Source organism: Physella acuta, unplaced genomic scaffold (genome assembly GCF_028476545.2).
Source record: "Physella acuta isolate Inbredline_101_S28 unplaced genomic scaffold, ASM2847654v3 ptg000872l, whole genome shotgun sequence".
In the NCBI taxonomy this organism is placed as follows: Eukaryota; Metazoa; Mollusca; class Gastropoda; family Physidae; genus Physella; species Physella acuta.
In genome coordinates this window covers 146,342-165,464 of record NW_026732389.1, presented here as the reverse complement: position 1 = coordinate 165,464, position 19,123 = coordinate 146,342, and the positions used below count along the sequence as shown (strand labels likewise).

Below are 19,123 nucleotides of genomic sequence, written 5' to 3'. Positions count from 1 at the left end.
ATTCACGGATCCTTAAGTCCTGTTTAAATACTGTCACGGAGTTTTATAACCTTCGTGATAAAACAATGGCCGCGCCTTGTTAATGGGTCAACACAGAAGAATGTAGTTGTGTTGTTTTTAGTTTTTTACTGTATCGAGGTGTTGTTGATGTTGTTGGTATGTGTGTGTGTGGGGGGGGGGGGGATGTTCGGGGAGAGGGGGAGGGGGTTCAGTTCTTCTTTTTTTCAATCCGGGCTGTACGTTTGTATCTCGTGCTAGACATGCTGTAGGCCTACCCAACCAGTTTCTAGATAATCCAGTGAACATGTTCTCAAAGCAACGTCTTTTCTTTTAAAAATTACAGTACAAAGTCATTCGTGCCATAAAGTTACATAAACTTTGTGAGGGGAGAGGGTGGCGTACAATTTTTTTTTTCCTGGGAAAGAAGTAAAATTATATATTTTCCATATAGATTCGTTTTCGTTTGAAAGAGACTTATCCAATCGACATTTTTTTTTAATTTGTTTTTGTCGTTGGTAAGACAGTTTGGGAAAGAAAATTTTCTCAAAGTGTATCATCTTAAAAATGTCATCAATCGACTTTTCTAGTGGCGGTGTGTCTGTGTGAGTGTGTGTGTTTGGTGGTGATTATTGACGAGGAGGGCTAAAATTCAGAATCTCTGGTAGAAGACATGTATAGGGCCTTGCATCTCGCCTCCCCCCCCCCCCCCTACATGAAGTCAAAAAGAGGATGTCAACAAATTGTCTACTCAAAATCCATCTTCATATAAGTAAAGTTCCCTTTTCGAACCTGCCAGTCTATAGAAGTAGAGTTCACTTGTTTATTTGACCTCGGCATATGAAGGAATAGTGTGGTCAGCACTATGCTCAGCCGCCTTTACTTTAACCTAACGTGAGTTAGGTACCCATCAGAGTTGGGTGGACTCGGATTCGAGCTCGAGACTTACGCTAGACCACTCCGCCCCCTTTTGTCGTGTTTTTTTTTAATTAACCTGCTAAAACCCTCATTAAGCTGAATTTAAAATGATTACGTGATTACTGTTTATAAAGACAAGTAACTTAATCCAGTGCCCAAGACACAGCTAGTTTTGTTAAACCAGGACGTATTTTGTCGAGACCGAGACGATCTAATGACAAGCCACACCAAAGTTCCTCGTTCTTATATAGGTGCTATAAATAGATCGCAAATACATCGTAAATCTCCTGGAGATAAGAATGGTAAATAAGATTGTTCGTGTAAGCTTTTGTAACACAATGAGTTGCGGGTCCTGTGTTAAGTTACGTCACTTGCTATAGTTATAAATGACAAATTATTTTTTTTCGATCCATAAAAATCTGTTAACATTTGGTTGGGACGAAAAAAGAAAGATAACCATGAATGTTATATTACAAAAATAATTTTCTGACAAAAAGACGACATTCATATATGTTATCAATATATATATATATTTTTTTTATGGGTTGTTTCGATCTGTGATTAGGTCAAGATTTTAGTTAGGGCCACGGCTAAGAACTTAGGATTGTGGTACCCGAGGCAGAACTATCAGAGTGTAAACTAAAATCAAGATTGAATTTTTGCACATTTGTGTATTAATTGTGATTTTTTATAAAAAGTATTATAAATAATTTTAAGAAATATATTTTTTAATAATTATATTGACAAACTTATCCAGCGGCCAAAAACCCGTTCAAGTAGAGTAGCAGTGTATTATTTCCCCCTGTTTTCTTTGCCCCTGTATTATCTCCCCTGTATTATCTCCCCCTTATGAGGGTCCGTCTCAAGATTTGTAAACAAACATCGTGAACACCAGCTCACCTGTCGAATCTCTGCCACTGAGTTATTTCCCCTAGGCTGTTGTGTGTAGTCCGCTGTAATTGATTGTGAATGACTCACTGTAAGGTGGGACGGAGTGGTCTAGCGGTAGAGAGCTGGAATGCTAACCCGTAAGTCTCGAGTTCAAATCCGGGTTCAAGTCAGTAGACCTGAGTCCACACAACTCTGATGGGTACCTAACTCACGTTGGGCATAGTGTTGATCACACTATCTCTTCATATGCCAAGGTCACAAAAACAAGTGAATTCTATTTTACTTGCCCTATAGACCGTAAGGTTTGAAAAGGAACTTTACATTTAAATTAAGTTATTTAGATTTTCAATCAGATTTATTGGAGACGTATTCGTCAGCAGAGTTGGAGAGAAATCAAGCCATTAGAAATGAGTCAACATTTAGTTACAAGATTTGACCGCATAGGCCTACTTATTAGTACTTATCCACCACATATATATATATATATATATATATATATATATATATATATATATATATATATATATATATATATATATATATATATATATATATATGTATATGTATATATATATATGTATATATATATATATGTATATATATATATATATATATATATATATATATATATATATATATATATATATATATATATACATATATATATATATATATATATAGCCTACACTTAATTGGTGTAAAAAGTTTACAGCAGATGGTATTTGAGACGTGGTCGGGTGGTAGAAGGCACGTCCGCTAACCCGAAAGTCTCGAGTTCGTATCCAGGGCTTGAGCCCGTAACACATCCCTGAGCCCACCCAGTTCTAATGGGTACTTGACTCACTTTAAGGAAAGTAAAGGCGGCTGGAAATAGTACTGACCCTTCGCTGAGGTCACAGAAACAGGGGAAATCTACTCCATCTACCCTAATAGACCTTCAGGTTCGAAAATATTTTAGCAAACTATACATGTGTTATAAAATATTTTTAGCAGACTATTCACTTAATATATTGAAAATTTTTTAGCAGACAATAACTTAATATAATAAATTTTTAGCAGACTATACAGTTATTCTAATGAACTTTATTTTTATTACAGCTTCGCCTGTCAGTGCACTGAACTCAGTGTGTCACACCCACTTTTATAGCCAAGTTTATGAAGATAAACAACCATCTATTTACCGAGATATCCCATAAACGTGATGAAACCAAGATGGCGGCGGGTACACCTTGTGATTGTATGTAAGTTTTAGGGAGTTCAAGTAAACAAGATTTACAGTAGGGCGTAAAACCTCGAGTATATGCACCCCCCCCCCCCTTTTTGGTACTAATAAGAGTACCTCACTATATTTTCCACTCTAAAATCCATCTTCATGTTATAGGTCTATAATATGGACACGGTCCCTATCTGTTTATGTTTATTGTGATGTTTGTGTGTATACGTTAGGTATTGGGGGGTTGGATCTGTAACCTTGGTGCTTGATGTAAACCTAGGCCTTATAGTCTCCAGAGTTTCTTCCAGGCATCTCTACTGCCCCCCCCCCTCGAACGAAATAAAATGTATATAATTTATATTGAAAATATGTACTTTTAACAGTGTCTCTCCCCGAAGAAAGTCTACCCCCCCCCCCCCCCCCCCCGAAAATTTCAAGTGCCCCCCGGAGAAAAAAGTCTGGAAGAAACACTGATAGTCTCTCGACCCATTGTCCAACTGGCACTGCCCAGCTACCCACATAGTAAGCGCGGACGTAAGGGAAGCCTTGTGCCCCTGACATACCTCACAACGGGTTATAATCTAGGTCGATGACGGGGTGAGGGCAGAGGCGCAGAGACCCATACCGGCGCTTGGGGCGAACTTTCAATTTTGCGCCCCCTTCCCCCTATTGTTAGGCCTATATAATTATTCATGTTGAAAAAGCACCCCCTCCCCACACACACACGCCCATTCGGAAAAATCGGAGGCTCTTTTTTGTTGTCACAGAATTGATGTAGCAACAATTTTGAATACAATTCTGTAAAGACAAGATTCAATCTATATTCTTCACTTCGACGGAGTATAATTTAGTAATGAAGCTCAGAATAAACTTTTTTTACTCCGTTTGGCACCTCCTTACGTCGGCGCCCGGGGCTACCGCCCCACCAGCCCTCTCCTACCTACGCCTCTGTGAGTAGGGAGGGTGATGTGGAGTTGTCAACAAAACTTTCCTGAACAAATTTTCCAACAATGTCGTCAGCAACAAGTGAGCTTATGTGCCTACATCTAAAGACACGCCGACCGGTGTGTTCCCAACAGTGGCGTAGGCAAGGGGGGGGGGAGGGTTAGGACTCCATGGACTCCTATATATATATATATATATATATATGATTATATACGTATTGAAACATTTTTGAACCCCTCCCATGAACAATTCCTGGCTACGCCACTGGTTCCCAGTTTTCTTAAAGCTGACTGACGCGAGCCCTTGACTAATCCTGATACCTTTGTTGGAACTATGCCAATTAATGATGTACTTAATTTGTCGCTTACGTCAGCAAGGGATTGTCACCAGCTATCTGTAAATTCATAATATTGAGGAGGGGGGGGGGGGTGGCATAGTGGACTAAGTCTTGATTGTAAAAGTAAAGTTCCCTTTCAAACCTGACGGTCTATGGGGTTCACTTGTTTATAAAGATAGTTTATTTATGAGCTCGAAGATAGTAAAATAGTAGCAATTGGTTTAACTTAATGGACAATAACATACTGGTAATTGATATTGCAATTTAAATAAAGAAATAAAGTATGGCAAATGATAATTTAAAAAAAAACTTTTAAAAAAAGTATGTTTGTGAAATGCGCTGTTAGGCTGAATAGATTTTTCTAAGACTGTAGGCTATTCACCGAGTTTAAGCCATCGTTACCCACACCTCCACGCAACTATTGTACTCTGTCTGTTGTTACTGTATCTTTAATTTTATATACGTATCATAAAACCTGTCTTGCAAGGTTATCAACACGACACCACTTCGAGAAAATTCCAAACATTTGGTGTACCACTCCACTATGGTTGCTGAGTTCGTGCTTGGCATAATGTGCTCACATGACTAGATTTTGTAACACACAAATAATCTAAGGCAGAGGTCTGAACTCTGGAAGGGGAGCAGTGTTTCTTCCAGACTTTTTTCTCCGGGGGGGGGGGGCGGAAGCCTTTCTTCGGGGGGGCGGTAGACTTTCTTCGGGGGGGGGGGGGGGCGGACACTGTTAAAAGTATATATTTTCTATATAAATTATATAAATTTCATTTCGTTCGGGGGGGGGGGGGCGGTAAAAATTTTTCGGGGGTGGGGGGGGGGGGGGGGGGGGCAAAGCCCCTCCCCCCCCCGAAGAGATGCCTGGAAGAAACTCTGAAGGGGGGTAGTTTTAAAATCGTGGGCGTGTTATTAAAACATGTGTCATCTTAAAATCATTATTATGCTTTTTTAAATCAAGTTCGATGTATTAATATTTTAGGTATCTAAACCCATTGGGTTTTTTAAAAAGCAAAATCTGTTAGGCCTAGGTATTTTCCTGACACCACATGTGTTATGTAAATAAACAATAACCTCGGCATGCTGACAATTGAGATTATAAATAAAAAAGGCGGGGCTTATAGGACAATGCTCATCTCGAAAGCCAATTAATGCGGCTCTTACAAAATGTGGGATACGTCATTCGCCCAAGTACGGGCTGGTACGACTTCGTCAAATGAAATGTAGCCTAAAAAAATTAAATTGTTTTTCATTTCGCAAATTTAATTACAAAAATTTTTAAAATACTAAACTTCTAATTTGTAACTGTTTTTAAATTTTAATATTTTGCGACCTGTAGTTGGCTAAAGTTGGGTTCTAAAAAAAAAAACAATAAGAAACACGCGTTTCATTCACATGAATGGTCTGGTCCCCTCTTTGCAGACCTTGGATTTGGCTGATGACCTCTGGTGTGAGGTTGTCTTGACCTGACCTCTGGTGTGAGGTTGTCTTGACCTGACCTCTGGTGTGAGGTTGTCTTGACCTGACCTCTGGTGTGAGGTTGTCTTGACCTGACCTCTAGTGTGAGGTTATCTTGACCTGATGTTCATCAGAGACTTTGATCTCTGTCCATCTTAAATAAAACGTACAGTATAGACCCTACTGACTCTATTCTAAAGAAATACACACTAAATTTTATTCGATTAAAAGTGGTGCAAAACGTAGGCTATATCGTAAAAAGGATAATTGTGAACTATTTGAATATGACAATAGCAACAAGTTCAAAGGCTTTGCCTGAAGAAGTTATTCACTAGTCATAATAAAACAACAGAAGTTTATTAAAAGATTAAAGTCATTTCCAAAACAAAAGAGAGAGAGAGAGAGATTATAGATAACGCAATACGTGTCACTTTTTTAGTAGTTCAATTACACTTCCTTTGGGATATTGTCTGCGATTTGGCACTAGGAAGTGATTTAAATAACATTTCGTGTCAAAGGGCGAATTTAGACAGTTTTAGACTGCTGACCTGGATATACGCCAGGTTTCACAAGTTTTTCCTTAGTGTGTGTGGTACAGATCAAACAATGCCATGTGATCTGCCAGTTTGCGTCATTAATGAACGATCCCATGCCCGTAGAATGGACAAAGCATCGCTGTGGTTAAACCCCGTACGGTCAAAGCACCTGTGGTCAAATCACCTAAGACCGAAATTCTTCAATTCACGATTTGTTTGACCTAGTTTGCAGGTTTTACAGTAACGATTATCAAAATTATATTATGCACGCCTCGATTTAAATTAAACTTAATACAAACACAATTTTAAACAAAACACCAACATGTTTAGATATAACCACAATATAAATAATGATTATAGTTACACAATCTTAATGGCAATGTTCAGTAAAATAATTTACTGTCACAGATTTTTATCAAAACATTTTCATGCTGATTGAATCGATATAGATCTACATGACAATTTTATCATAAAGATAAAAAGGATAAAATCTTTTTTAGGAATGCAAGTTCTATCAATCACAATTTTTGAATGATAAAGCAATAAATACCACAAACTGCATATTCAAGGTTTTTTTTTTAAATGTCTGACACGCTTTACACCTGTACAGAGCAAAGCAAACAATGTGGGTTTTTTTTTTTACATTTTCACATTATAAAACAGATCTTCAGCAAACAAAGAATATGGAAAAAAATAGAAGCTTCACTGATGAGTTGTTTTCCTTTAAAAATATATACTTGGAAAATAAGATAAACATGAAAGAGTTGTATTTTTAATGAACATTGTATCTGTGACTGATCTTTCTGTTGTACAGTAATTAAACTTGAAGTCGCCTTCGTTACAAATGTGTGTCTATCTCCTGAAAATATTTTAAAATCTATTAGAGAGGCCTTCATTAAATTATAAACTTTCAGAAAATCGAGAGGCCTTCATTAAATTATAAACATTCAGAAAAAGAGAGGCCTTCATTCAATTATAAACTTTCAGAAAATCAAGAGGCCTTCATTCAATTATAACATTCAGAAAATCGAGAGGCCTTCATTCAATTATAAACATTCAGAAAATGGAGAGGCCTTCATTAAATTATAAACATTCAGAAAATGTATATTGTTCATTAAATTATAAACTTTCAGAAAAAAAGAGGACTTCATTCAATTATAAACTTTCAGAAAATCGAGAGGCCTTCATTCAATTATAAACATTCAGAAAATGTAGAGGCCTTCATTCAATTATAAACTTTCAGAAAATGGAGAGGCCTTCATTCAATTATAAACTTTCAGAAAATCAAGAGGCCCTCATTAAATTATAAACTTTCAGAAAATATATGATATTTTAGAACTAAGACAATAGTCAGGCCACCATCTGCACCCACAGCCACGGTCTGAAACAGCAACAGTCAAGCTAAACACAAGTGATCTAAAGATCAACTCACCACCCTAGGTCGGGGGATCTCATAGTCCTACAAGACAAAGAAAAATAAAATAGTTTTGAAGATTCAAAATGGAATTTTATACATCATTTTCTCAATATTATAGATGGCTCAAACACAGTACTTAGAAAAATAAATTAAAATATTTAACCAAATTTTAATTTTACAACATCCGCACGATGCGTCATTCATAAACATTTACCTTTTGAGTAGACTCTGATTTCTGATAAACATTTTCCCACGAGAAGTCGATGTTCGTGTAAGCTGAAGACATATTAGACATAAATGTATTTTTGGAAACAACTTCATTAGTCATAAACATATTTCTATAAATAGCTTGTCATTTCTTTACAAAGCTTGACAAAACAAAATCACCAAAAAAAAAACATCATACATAAACATAGGCGTACATTTTTACCAAAGTGATTATGATCACACAACATGTACATGTATGGCTGGAGCTAAAAGAACAATATTGTGATAAATTAAAAAACTAAATTTTTTAAATATTTGACCCAACTATAAGACAATTAGCATTAAATATTAAAAATTTCTTTAAGGTTCAAATTGCATCAGACTGTATCTATGATGTTCAAAATACGTTTGTACTTTGGTGTCACCCTCATCGCGTGTCATGTTGTGACGTCACTCTGTGCTAATGATGTATATAATTATAATCATAAATACCACTGGAAAAAAACGTGTATGTCTCATATTTTCGTTTTGTGGAACTTTTTTTTAATTCTTTTCCTTTGACTGGGTGATAATGCCCCCTGAAGTATAATGCAGCTACCCCTGGGATGGGTGAAAGATAGGGAGGGGCAGACAGTGTTTAAAAGAAAACGTGTGGCTCTTTACATGCATTGTTAGAAAGTGTTACAAAGAAAAAGGTTGGGAAATAATAAAAAAATTGTTTTGAAAAGCTTTCTGGTATTTGTCATTACTAACGTAAAAATTTACTTAAGAAATTTTTTTTTTAAATTGACTGATTTACTCTAAACTAAAGAAAACAGTCTGTTCTAGATGTGTAGCTGCAACCCTTTGCTCCACAGATCTAGACAGAATCAAGTCAAGTACTTACCGCCATTGCCCTTGGTATCTTCTTGGCTTGAACTAGACTCAGAACTTGTGGCCTGCTCACTGACGTAAGCCTCATTCTGATAAGTTTGTCTTGCGCTTTTTAAAACAGCTCCATACCTTCATGTCATTAATAATATTCACATATAATTATTTATTCATTTCATCAATTAATAATATTCACACATTAATTTAAATGTATTAAATTAAATAAAATGAATTATTCATTAACTTAAATACAAATAATATTTTTTTTTAACACATCATCTCCCTTTTAAAGGTTATCTCCCTTTGAACACCAATACTTTTTTTTATATTATAAAATGGCTAAACAAAAAACAAAGATACATGATAACCCCCAACACTGACAAAATAAAATGACAAATAATTCTATTTACTATAGTCAAATTGATTAAGTTACATTTAAGCTTTGAAAAAACTTTTATTAAACTAAACTAGCTAATACTATTTGTTTCAGAAATTTAATGTCTAACCAAGTAGGCCTAATGTTTTTTTTATAAATGGCCTGTTTGATAGGTTCAAATAATTGACTGATTGCTCAGTTTCTTCTTCTTCGTTCTTAATTATTAGTGTTGAAGGGGATCGAGATTTATCTGCCAGTGGGTTTGAACTCGAGACTTTGTTCGAATTTATCAACCTGAGCTTTTTTGCCGACTCGACCACGCCTCCAACACAATTAAGCGTTATGTGTCAACTGGTTATACGCCATTGAGGCCATTGACTCCGATTTCAGCCTGCTTTTCTTTTTGGATTTGCTTCCATAGCCTTTGTCCAACCAAGAACAAACTACAAGGCAGCAGTTGTTTAATTTTGGAGTTGTCTCTCCTAGAAGAGTGGCTGTCCCCAGCTAACGAGCCTCATCTGCCCGAGGGTTCGATCTCGGGACTTTTCGGTTTAGCAACCATGAGCTTTACCGACTCGACCAGGCCGACCGATTGCTCAGTAAAACTGATCTAGTCATTATAAAACTATTAGTAGTGTACTGACCAATCAGGTTCTTTTTTCATCACTTTAAGCTGTCCTTTCCTCCTTTTGACACTTAGAACCCACACAAAGACGATCACACCCACAGTAATCAGCAGCAGACAGAAGAGGGGGATCCCAACAGCTAGCCCAACTATCAGGGGGTACCTGCCTGGGGAGGTCAGAGGTCAATAAAAGTGGAGGTCAATTTATACCAAGTATAACAGCAATAGCCGGCTAGGCGTACTTGCCTGGGGAGGTAAGTCAATATTTACCAAGTATAAAAACAATAGTTGGATAAACAGATTAAGAAAGTAAAGTATTTTGTGGTTAATTTTCTGAAGTTGTTTTAAGATAATTTGATGTAGAACAAGTCAACTTGATGATTTGCTATAACATATTGTAGGCCTAGCAATTGGTTTTCATTTAGTTTTAAATAGACACTAAAAAAACAATATCTCAAACTTAAGCACTGAAATTTAAAACTTAATCATGCAATCTTAGAATATTTCTGACAGTCAAAAATACTCACTGCTTTTGGTGGACTCACTGAAATAAAATTCAGAGAATTTATTTTTTAATTGAAAAAAATTCCAAGATATTTTTAGAAAATGTAACCATTTTTTTAAATGATTTCACCAGCTACAGTTATTTTCAAAACAAATGGTGAATTTTTTATGCTTTTAAAACATGTTTTAAATCTAAAATATTCAGAATAATCTACTTTAGACAGGTCTGTTGTTCTGCAAACTACACGTCTCACACTTAATATATGTAATATAGACCCAATCACAGGTGTGCTGTCTAGGGACCTTACTGAAGTCAAACATTTGATATGTTTAATCTAGACACAATCACAGGTAAATACCTGCAGACAGGTGTGTTGTCCTAGACTCAAGTCAAACATTTGATATGTTTAATCTAGACACAATCACAGGTAAATACCTGCAGACAGGTGTGTTGTCCTAGACTCAAGTCAAACATTTGATATGTGTAATCTAGACACAATCACAGGTAATTACCTGCAGACAGGTGTGTTGTCCTAGACTCAAGTCAAACATTTGATGTGTAATCTAGACACAATCACAGGTAAATACCTGCAGACAGGTGTGTTGTCCTAGACTCAAGTCAAACATTTGATATGTGTAATCTAGACACAATCACAGGTAATTACCTGCAGACAGGTGTGTTGTCCTAGACTCAAGTCAAACATTTGATGTGTAATCTAGACACAATCACAGGTAAATACCTGCAGACAGGTGTGTTGTCCTAGACTCAAGTCAAACATTTGATGTGTAATCTAGACACAATCACAGGTAAATACCTGCAGACAGGTGTGTTGTCCTAGACTCAAGTCAAACATTTGATATGTGTAATCTAGACACAATCACAGGTAAATACCTGCAGACAGGTGTGTTGTCCTAGACTCAAGTCAAACATTTGATATGTGTAATCTAGACACAATCACAGGTAATTACCTGCAGACAGGTGTGTTGTCCTAGACTCAAGTCAAACATTTGATGTGTAATCTAGACACAATCACAGGTAAATACCTGCAGACAGGTGTGTTGTCCTAGACTCAAGTCAAACATTTGATGTGTAATCTAGACATAATCACAGGTAAATACCTGCAGACAGGTGTGTTGTCCTAGACTCAAGTCAAACATTTGATATGTGTAATCTAGACACAATCACAGGTAAATTCCTGCAGACAGGTGTGTTGTCCTAGACTCAAGTCAAACATTTGATATGTGTAATCTAGACACAATCACAGGTAAATACCTGCAGACAGGTGTGTTGTCCTAGACTCAAGTCAAACATTTGATATGTGTAATCTAGACATAATCACAGGTAAATACCTGCAGACAGGTGTGTTGTCCTAGACTCAAGTCAAACATTTGATATGTGTAATCTAGACACAATCACAGGTAATTACCTGCAGACAGGTGTGTTGTCCTAGACTCAAGTCAAACATTTGATATGTGTAATCTAGACACAATCACAGGTAAATACCTGCAGACAGGTGTGTTGTCCTAGACTCAAGTCAAACATTTGATATGTGTAATCTAGACACAATCACAGGTAATTACCTGCAGACAGGTGTGTTGTCCTAAACTCAAGTCAAACATTTGATGTGTAATCTAGACACAATCACAGGTAAATACCTGCAGACAGGTGTGTTGTCCTAGACTCAAGTCAAACATTTGATATGTGTAATCTAGACACAATCACAGGTAATTACCTGCAGACAGGTGTGTTGTCCTAGACTCAAGTCAAACATTTGATATGTGTAATCTAGACACAATCACAGGTAAATACCTGCAGACAGGTGTGTTGTCCTAGACTCAAGTCAAACATTTGATATGTGTAATCTAGACACAATCACAGGTAAATACCTGCAGACAGGTGTGTTGTCCTAGACTCAAGTCAAACATTTGATATGTGTAATCTAGACACAATCACAGGTAAATACCTGCAGACAGGTGTGTTTTCCTGTACAATACAGCCATCAGAACAGGTCTGTACCAACTGAATGTAAAGGTCACAAAGGTTAGATGTTTGAGCTGTGGAGAATTTTTTCTTTTATTAGCAGTTCATTTAAATGTGATTAATTGTATGAATGATGTATTGTAAGGGGAGGGAATCCCTGTCACTACAAGTCTTATAGAACTTCTTATTCTGAAATAAAATTGTTAATTGTTTAGAGTTAAACATGGTAGGTTGGATCATAGGTTGAGTTCACATGACGTCACTGAGTCCACCCAGCTCTAATGGGTACCTGACTCACATTAGGTAAAGTAAAGGCGGCTTGACATAGTGCTGACCACATTATCTCCTTATGCAGAGGTTATAAAAACAGGTAAACTCTACTTCATCTGCCCCATGGGCTACCTGGTCCAAAAGAATAAACTAGCTTACTTTTTATTATTAAACTTTAAGTTCCTTGAATTACACCTACCAGCAACTGCCCGCACATAAAAGTCCAAAACTGTACTGGGCATGTCGCTAATGGTCAAGTTTGAGCCTAGCAAATTTTTTAAAGCTTTGATCAGTTTTCCTGCAGGGTTGTCAACACCACTTGGTATCAGAACCAGGATGGTAACAAAAATACTGCCTGACCTGGGGAACAAAACAAAACAGAGTCACTTAAAAACATGGAGGTAACAATAATACTGCCAGACCTGAGGAACAAAACAAAACAGAGTCACTTAAAAACATGGAGGTAACAATAATACTGCCAGACCTGAGGAACAAAACAAAACTAAAAAAAAAAAACATGGAAGGAAACAAAAATATATATGTTTCAAATAGTGTTTCATTTACATAAACAGGGTTGGACTGGCCCATTGATCTACCAGGAAAAATCCTGGTAAGCCCACAGGAAAATATCTCAGTGGCTACCCAGGAATGTTGTTTTAATAGTCCTATTAGTGTTGATTTTTTTTTAAGTGCTTGGTATTTTACCATTCCTTCATTCCAAGGCACATAATTCAGGCTTTGATAGAGAAAAATGCACAATGAAAATTTTAATCTGGGGTTGGGGGCTCCTTTTAAAATTTCTTGAGTCTCTTGGACACTTACAGTCTAACCCTGAGACCTTTTACTCTGATATATCATGGAGGAAACAAAATCTCACCTCAGTTTTGTTATTGATGTAGTTAGACCAGGCAAAGATTCATTCAGCCTTAATGTCAGCTGGGGATATAAAAATAATATCATATAATCTTCAACAGTAGTATGGACAGGATATTTGCTATATTGAAAATAGAAGGATTGAAATTGACAGAAGCACACCATTTACATTTAATTAACTAAATCCCCTCCCTGCCTACAAGACTGATCTTTACAGCATCTTAGGAAATGATGGGAATCCCACACCAAGTGAATTAAATTAGATGTAGATTAGCCATGCCTTTACTGTACATATTTAGTCAGACTGCTGTAGTTCTGCTCTACATTTGCATCTGGTGACAGGTAAAACAGGTGCACCTACTGTTGTACAGGTAGATAAGATTCAGGCCTACCTGCTGGGTCAAGTTCAGCCTCAGACTGATGTACTGCTCACTATTTTCATCAGTCAGGTCTAGGTTTTGATTGAGATTGTCAGTGCTCAACTTCATGTCAAATCCATACACAACAGCTGAAAAAAATGAAGAAAAAACTGCCATGAGATCAGCTTTAGGTTTAACATGACATCATGCTATTCTCACAATCTTTTTTACCCCTCCACTATTGCTCTAAAAAATGGTATACTTCTCTCTTTTCCTCCCCCACGTAATTAAAACTCCATCTGTAATAACCAAAACTCTAACCAAAATAAAACTTGTTTTTATCTTATTTTTTTAAATGTATGTAACTAAATTCAGCCCCCAACCCATATGTGACATTAATTATGAATGACCCATTGATCAGAAATAATAAAGAAAAAATTAACAGGACAAAATGTTTAAAGTAAGCTTACCCTCTGATTTTGAGCTGAGGATCAGAAATGTTTAAAATATTATTTAACTTTTATTTTAACATTTGTTTGAATGATGTAAATATTTAAAATATTATTTAACTTTTATTTTAACATTTGTTTGAATGATGTACATTTTAAAAATATTATTTAACCTTTATTTTAACATTTGTTTGAATGATGTACATGTTTTAATTAAATTGAAAAATTCCTTGAAAATTAAACAGATTATAGAGTTGGCTAATAACAAAGTTATAACAAAGTTATATGAAGCTACATTTTTAATATAAAAAAATAAGTTTACAGTAAACATAGAAAATCATTATTGGCTAATATCAAGCTATATTTCTAAAAGTTAACTTATACTAGTAGTACTTTCCCATTTTTTTTAAAACAATTAAAATTTGCGTTAATACATTTTAATTTAAATACCTTTTTTTTTGGAGATTTTTTTAAGCTGCTATTTTTTTTTAAAATATTTCCTTGAATATTTCAGTTGGTATTTTAAAATTTGTTTTGTATGGTTCTAGAAAAGAAAATGTTTTGAAAACACTAAAAATCTTACATGCAACGTGTTGATTTATTTTCTTCAAAGCATTGACTTGTTGATGGGCAAGGATCAATGAGTAACCTTTTCTCACACAGAGTTGTGTTGAAGGAAACTGTTTAAAGATATGGACATTTGATTTAGGTTAACCTAGTGCAAGATATTGATATATAATTCATTAAAACATTAGCTTACTGGTAAAGTTTTGATGATTAAGATACATAAGTAAGATTAAAATGTATTCATGATAAATCGATCAGTTATTTTAATTTAGTCTACAGAAAACTTGTTTTACAAACACAAATAGATGATTATTATTACGTTTTAAATAAGTAGGGCCTATTTAAGTTAAAATAAATTTGTATCCATTATTAACATATTTACATGTTTGTTTAATGTAGACCCTGTTAAAAATTTAGTATGAATACTGAAATTTTCTTCTGGTTAAAAATGTTGCTGTTTTGTGTTCATAAATTTAAAGTACAAATAAGTTCAAAAACACAAACATTTTTATATTATCCCTTGACCTATCAAAAACAATGTATGAAACTTACATTGTGTTGTGTTGACCTGTACAGATAAAACAGTGACATTCTGGCCATCCAGCTGGTATGATTCAGTTGCCAGTTGGTACAATGTTAGGCTAACATCATCAGACACTGTGTTAGAAGACGCTACAATGATCACGAACTCCACATCAAGACTACCAGCTCTGAAGAAAAAAATGTACAATGGAATAACGTAGTCTGTCATCCCATTTTGATCCGTAAATTGCTGAGATATGATGACTTACTCTGAACTAGTAAAAATATTTCAAACATTAACCCAGCTTACCTGAGTCCCAAAATTTCAATTTTCAGATGTCCTTTAATCTTTTTACTGAAAACTTCTTTTAACTGAAAGGGCAATAATAACATAATTTTGTCAAGAGTTGCCTAACATGCTTAAAACTTTTGAAATATTCCCATAATTTCACAACAGAATTTTTAAAATTTAAAAATGTAATAAAATAGTCTGCAATGTTTATACATTAAAAATGTGTCAAAAGATGAATTATAGTGCAAAAACAAACAGTTTGTTTTGATAACCAATCATCTTACTTGTTTCATAAGGAGACAAAGTTAAATTTATATTTTATATTTTACAGATAATTTTTTATTATTTATTCTAATAAACATACAAATTAATTATAATGTCAGCTATGCTTGTTTTATACAAATAATAACAAATAATAACTGACTTACCTTAAGCTCTAGTAATGACTTTAGCCTGACAAAGTCAGGGCCACTGACATTGGACAGGTTCATCCCTGACACATCAAAGTCATATTTAATTTTTACTGGGATTGATCTCAGTGCTGAAAAAAATATTTTGTTAAAAAAATAAAAACATGTACCAACAATTTTATAACTACATTGTATTTCATTTTTGATAAACCAGTTAAACTTTTTAAAGCTTTAGAAAAATTACATTATATATTTTTTAGATGCTTTGACCTATCAAAGCTCCATTTACCATTTTATATTTGATAATTTCCAATAAATAATTCCACAGAAACAGTAAATTGGTTTTTAGAATATTTTGATAAATCAATTTAATAATGCCATAAACTAGATATTTTAAAATTACAATAAATCAATCCACAATGAATAAGATATTCAATAAATTAATATGAATTACCACAAAACCTTACAAAACAATTAACATAATTTAACCAAGTTTTCAAACAAGACTGTACCAGCACAGTTTCCTTGAGAATTTTGGTACATCCCGCCCTCACACTGACACATGAAGCCTCCGAGGGTGTTGACACACTTGATGTTAGCAGGGCAGGGGGAGGTCAAACATTCGTCCACGTCTTCGTTACAGGTCTGGCCTGTCCAGTTGCTGCTGCAGGTGCACTGACCACTTCCCCGGTCACAGGTTACTGTGTTGGTCATGTTGCAAGTACAGGCTGTGGGGGGGGGGGGGGGGAATGACAAAAATAAAGTCATAGCTTATAATCATACCGACTATAACTAATTTCACTGGTAACAATATAATAGCCTTACACCTAAGTCATGTCTTAGCTCTGAGCCCAACTGATGAATTTAAAGCACTTTATTTCATAGCAGTTATTCTTCACTAAATGGACTAAGCATGGTAAATTTAATCAATTAACATAATATACATATAAAGCAGTAACACAGACACATAACACACACACGACAACACACAACATATACACACACAACATATACACACACAACACAACACACAACATATACACACACAACTCAACACACAACATATACACACACAACACAACACACAACATATACACACACAACACAACCCACCTTCACACAGGCCCGAGGTCTGGTTCTTTGTGTAGCCGTGTCTACACACACACTCGTAACTGCCATATGTGTTCTGGCACTCCGTGTCAGCCGAACAGTTGAACATGCTGCTGTCCAGACACTCATCCACGTCAGTTTTGCACTCCGCCCCACCCCAGGGGCGCTTGCACTGGCAGGAGCCGTTACTATGGTTACAGGATATGGCATTAGACTGGCTGCAGCCACATGGCTGGGAACAGAACTCTCCAAAGAAAAAGGGAGGACACTCTGAAATTTCAAATTTTATTTAGATGAACCAGAAGCCTAAAATAATTATAGTTATAGAATAGTTATATTCTATAGCTATGTTATAGTAAAAATGCTAGGGGAGACAACCAAATATATATTTATAATTTTTAAAATAATTATAAAAGTTAATACTAAATAACCCCTTGCCTACATATAAATAATTATCTTCCATTGTTATAAAATTTAGGATAAGAATTTAAAAAGTTTTTTTTAAAAAAAGGATCCCTCTAATAATATTTTAAAAGTAATTTGCGCAATATCTAAATTTTAAAAAAATATGTTTCATCCAAAGTAAAAGAAGCAACACATTGCTCAAGAAATAATTGCATTCAGAACCTAATTCTGTAAATAAAGGGTTAAAGAGGTGAACTCTTTTTCATGTTCCATATTAATCACACGCTGAAGAATTTTTAACTTTACAATAGGAAATCTAAAAGATTTTAATATTTTAAGTTAGATTCTTTATTGTTTCAGACTTCAAAGTATAATATCTGGTTGTTTACTTCATTAAATGAATAAAGTTAAAGAACAATAAAAAGGTTATCAAATCTTATTTTAAGAATATCAACAACTTTTCCAGGTGCAGTAATCCAGCACTCGTTTAGACTTCTGAGCTTACAGGGCAGATCAATTAAAGCTTGGTGGAATAGACTGAGTGGTCAGCGCAATACCACCAAATTCCCACTTTTCATGACTTACCCAGACTTTAAGGTAGTGTGTTGTCTGGTGTAAGCCTGCCATTGATGCCCCCAAAATAAATGAAAACAAATGAGTTTGGTGACTTAACCCCAATGTCTTATGTGGTCCGCACCAAATGTACCAAGCTTGCTACACCGCTGCTACCACTCAACCATGTCTTCCCACAAATAAATGGTAAAAATGTGACATGTTTACAGGTGTTAAATGATTTACCTTGACAGGTGTCATTCACACTCCTGTACCCATCAGGACACCTGCACGTGTAGCTGCCTGGTGTGTTACGACACTCCTCGCCACTCTTACAGCTGTACGTCTTCCTGGCACATTCGTCAATGTCAATGTTACAGCCTGTTCCCTCCCAGCCGCTGTTGCAGACACACCCCTTGACACGGTCACACACCTCTTCTCCACTACACTGACATTGGCTGGTACAGTTTAGCCCATACGTTGACTCTTCACATTCTGACCAATGGAAATACATGTGACATGGAGCTCTTATAAACAAAAATATTTTATGAATAAATTCTTTTAAATCATATTGTTTAAGAAATAAATCAGGAATTGATTTTTTAAAAAAAAGCTGTTGGAATAATCATACATTAATGTTTCTCAAATTAATATAAACAGATCATTTTATTTAATTTATGTTGATTTAATGTAATAAAAAAAAACTTATAAATAGTGAATGAATTATAATCCTAACAATGCACTCATATCTTAAAGAACAATTTTTTCTTTTTAAATTAATTCTAAAGCTAACACGTGCAAAAATGACCAATATAGAACAATGTCATTTTCAAAGTTTGTTTGTAACCTACCTAAGCAGGAGACCCCATCAGCTAACAGGAAGTAGCCAGGATTGCAAGAGCAGACAAATCCGCCATCTGTGTCTGTACACAACTGGCTACAGGGTTTAATCACAGAACTGCACTCATTAACATCTGCACGTTTTAAAACAATAACTAATCAGTTCCAGTACAAATTGGGAGTTTAGTTA

General features: G+C 35.3%; 1 protein-coding gene across 1 annotated transcript; it reads right to left on the bottom strand.

Annotated features, from left to right (window-relative positions):
* Positions 1-7,658: 7,658 nt before the first annotated feature.
* On the bottom strand, positions 7,659-18,607 carry LOC131952397 (uncharacterized). The gene is made up of 17 exons (XM_059315025.1): positions 18,340-18,607; positions 17,140-17,406; positions 16,539-16,754; positions 16,045-16,157; positions 15,635-15,696; positions 15,355-15,512; positions 14,819-14,915; positions 14,257-14,270; positions 13,820-13,935; positions 13,432-13,490; positions 12,754-12,914; positions 12,268-12,358; positions 10,327-10,343; positions 9,819-9,966; positions 8,815-8,930; positions 7,936-7,997; positions 7,659-7,763 (listed from the first exon to the last, which is right to left on the bottom strand). Exons 1-17 carry the CDS (start codon positions 18,605-18,607, stop codon positions 7,728-7,730), a joined length of 2,001 nt encoding a protein of 666 aa, XP_059171008.1. The 3' UTR covers positions 7,659-7,727.
* Positions 18,608-19,123: the final 516 nt, after the last annotated feature.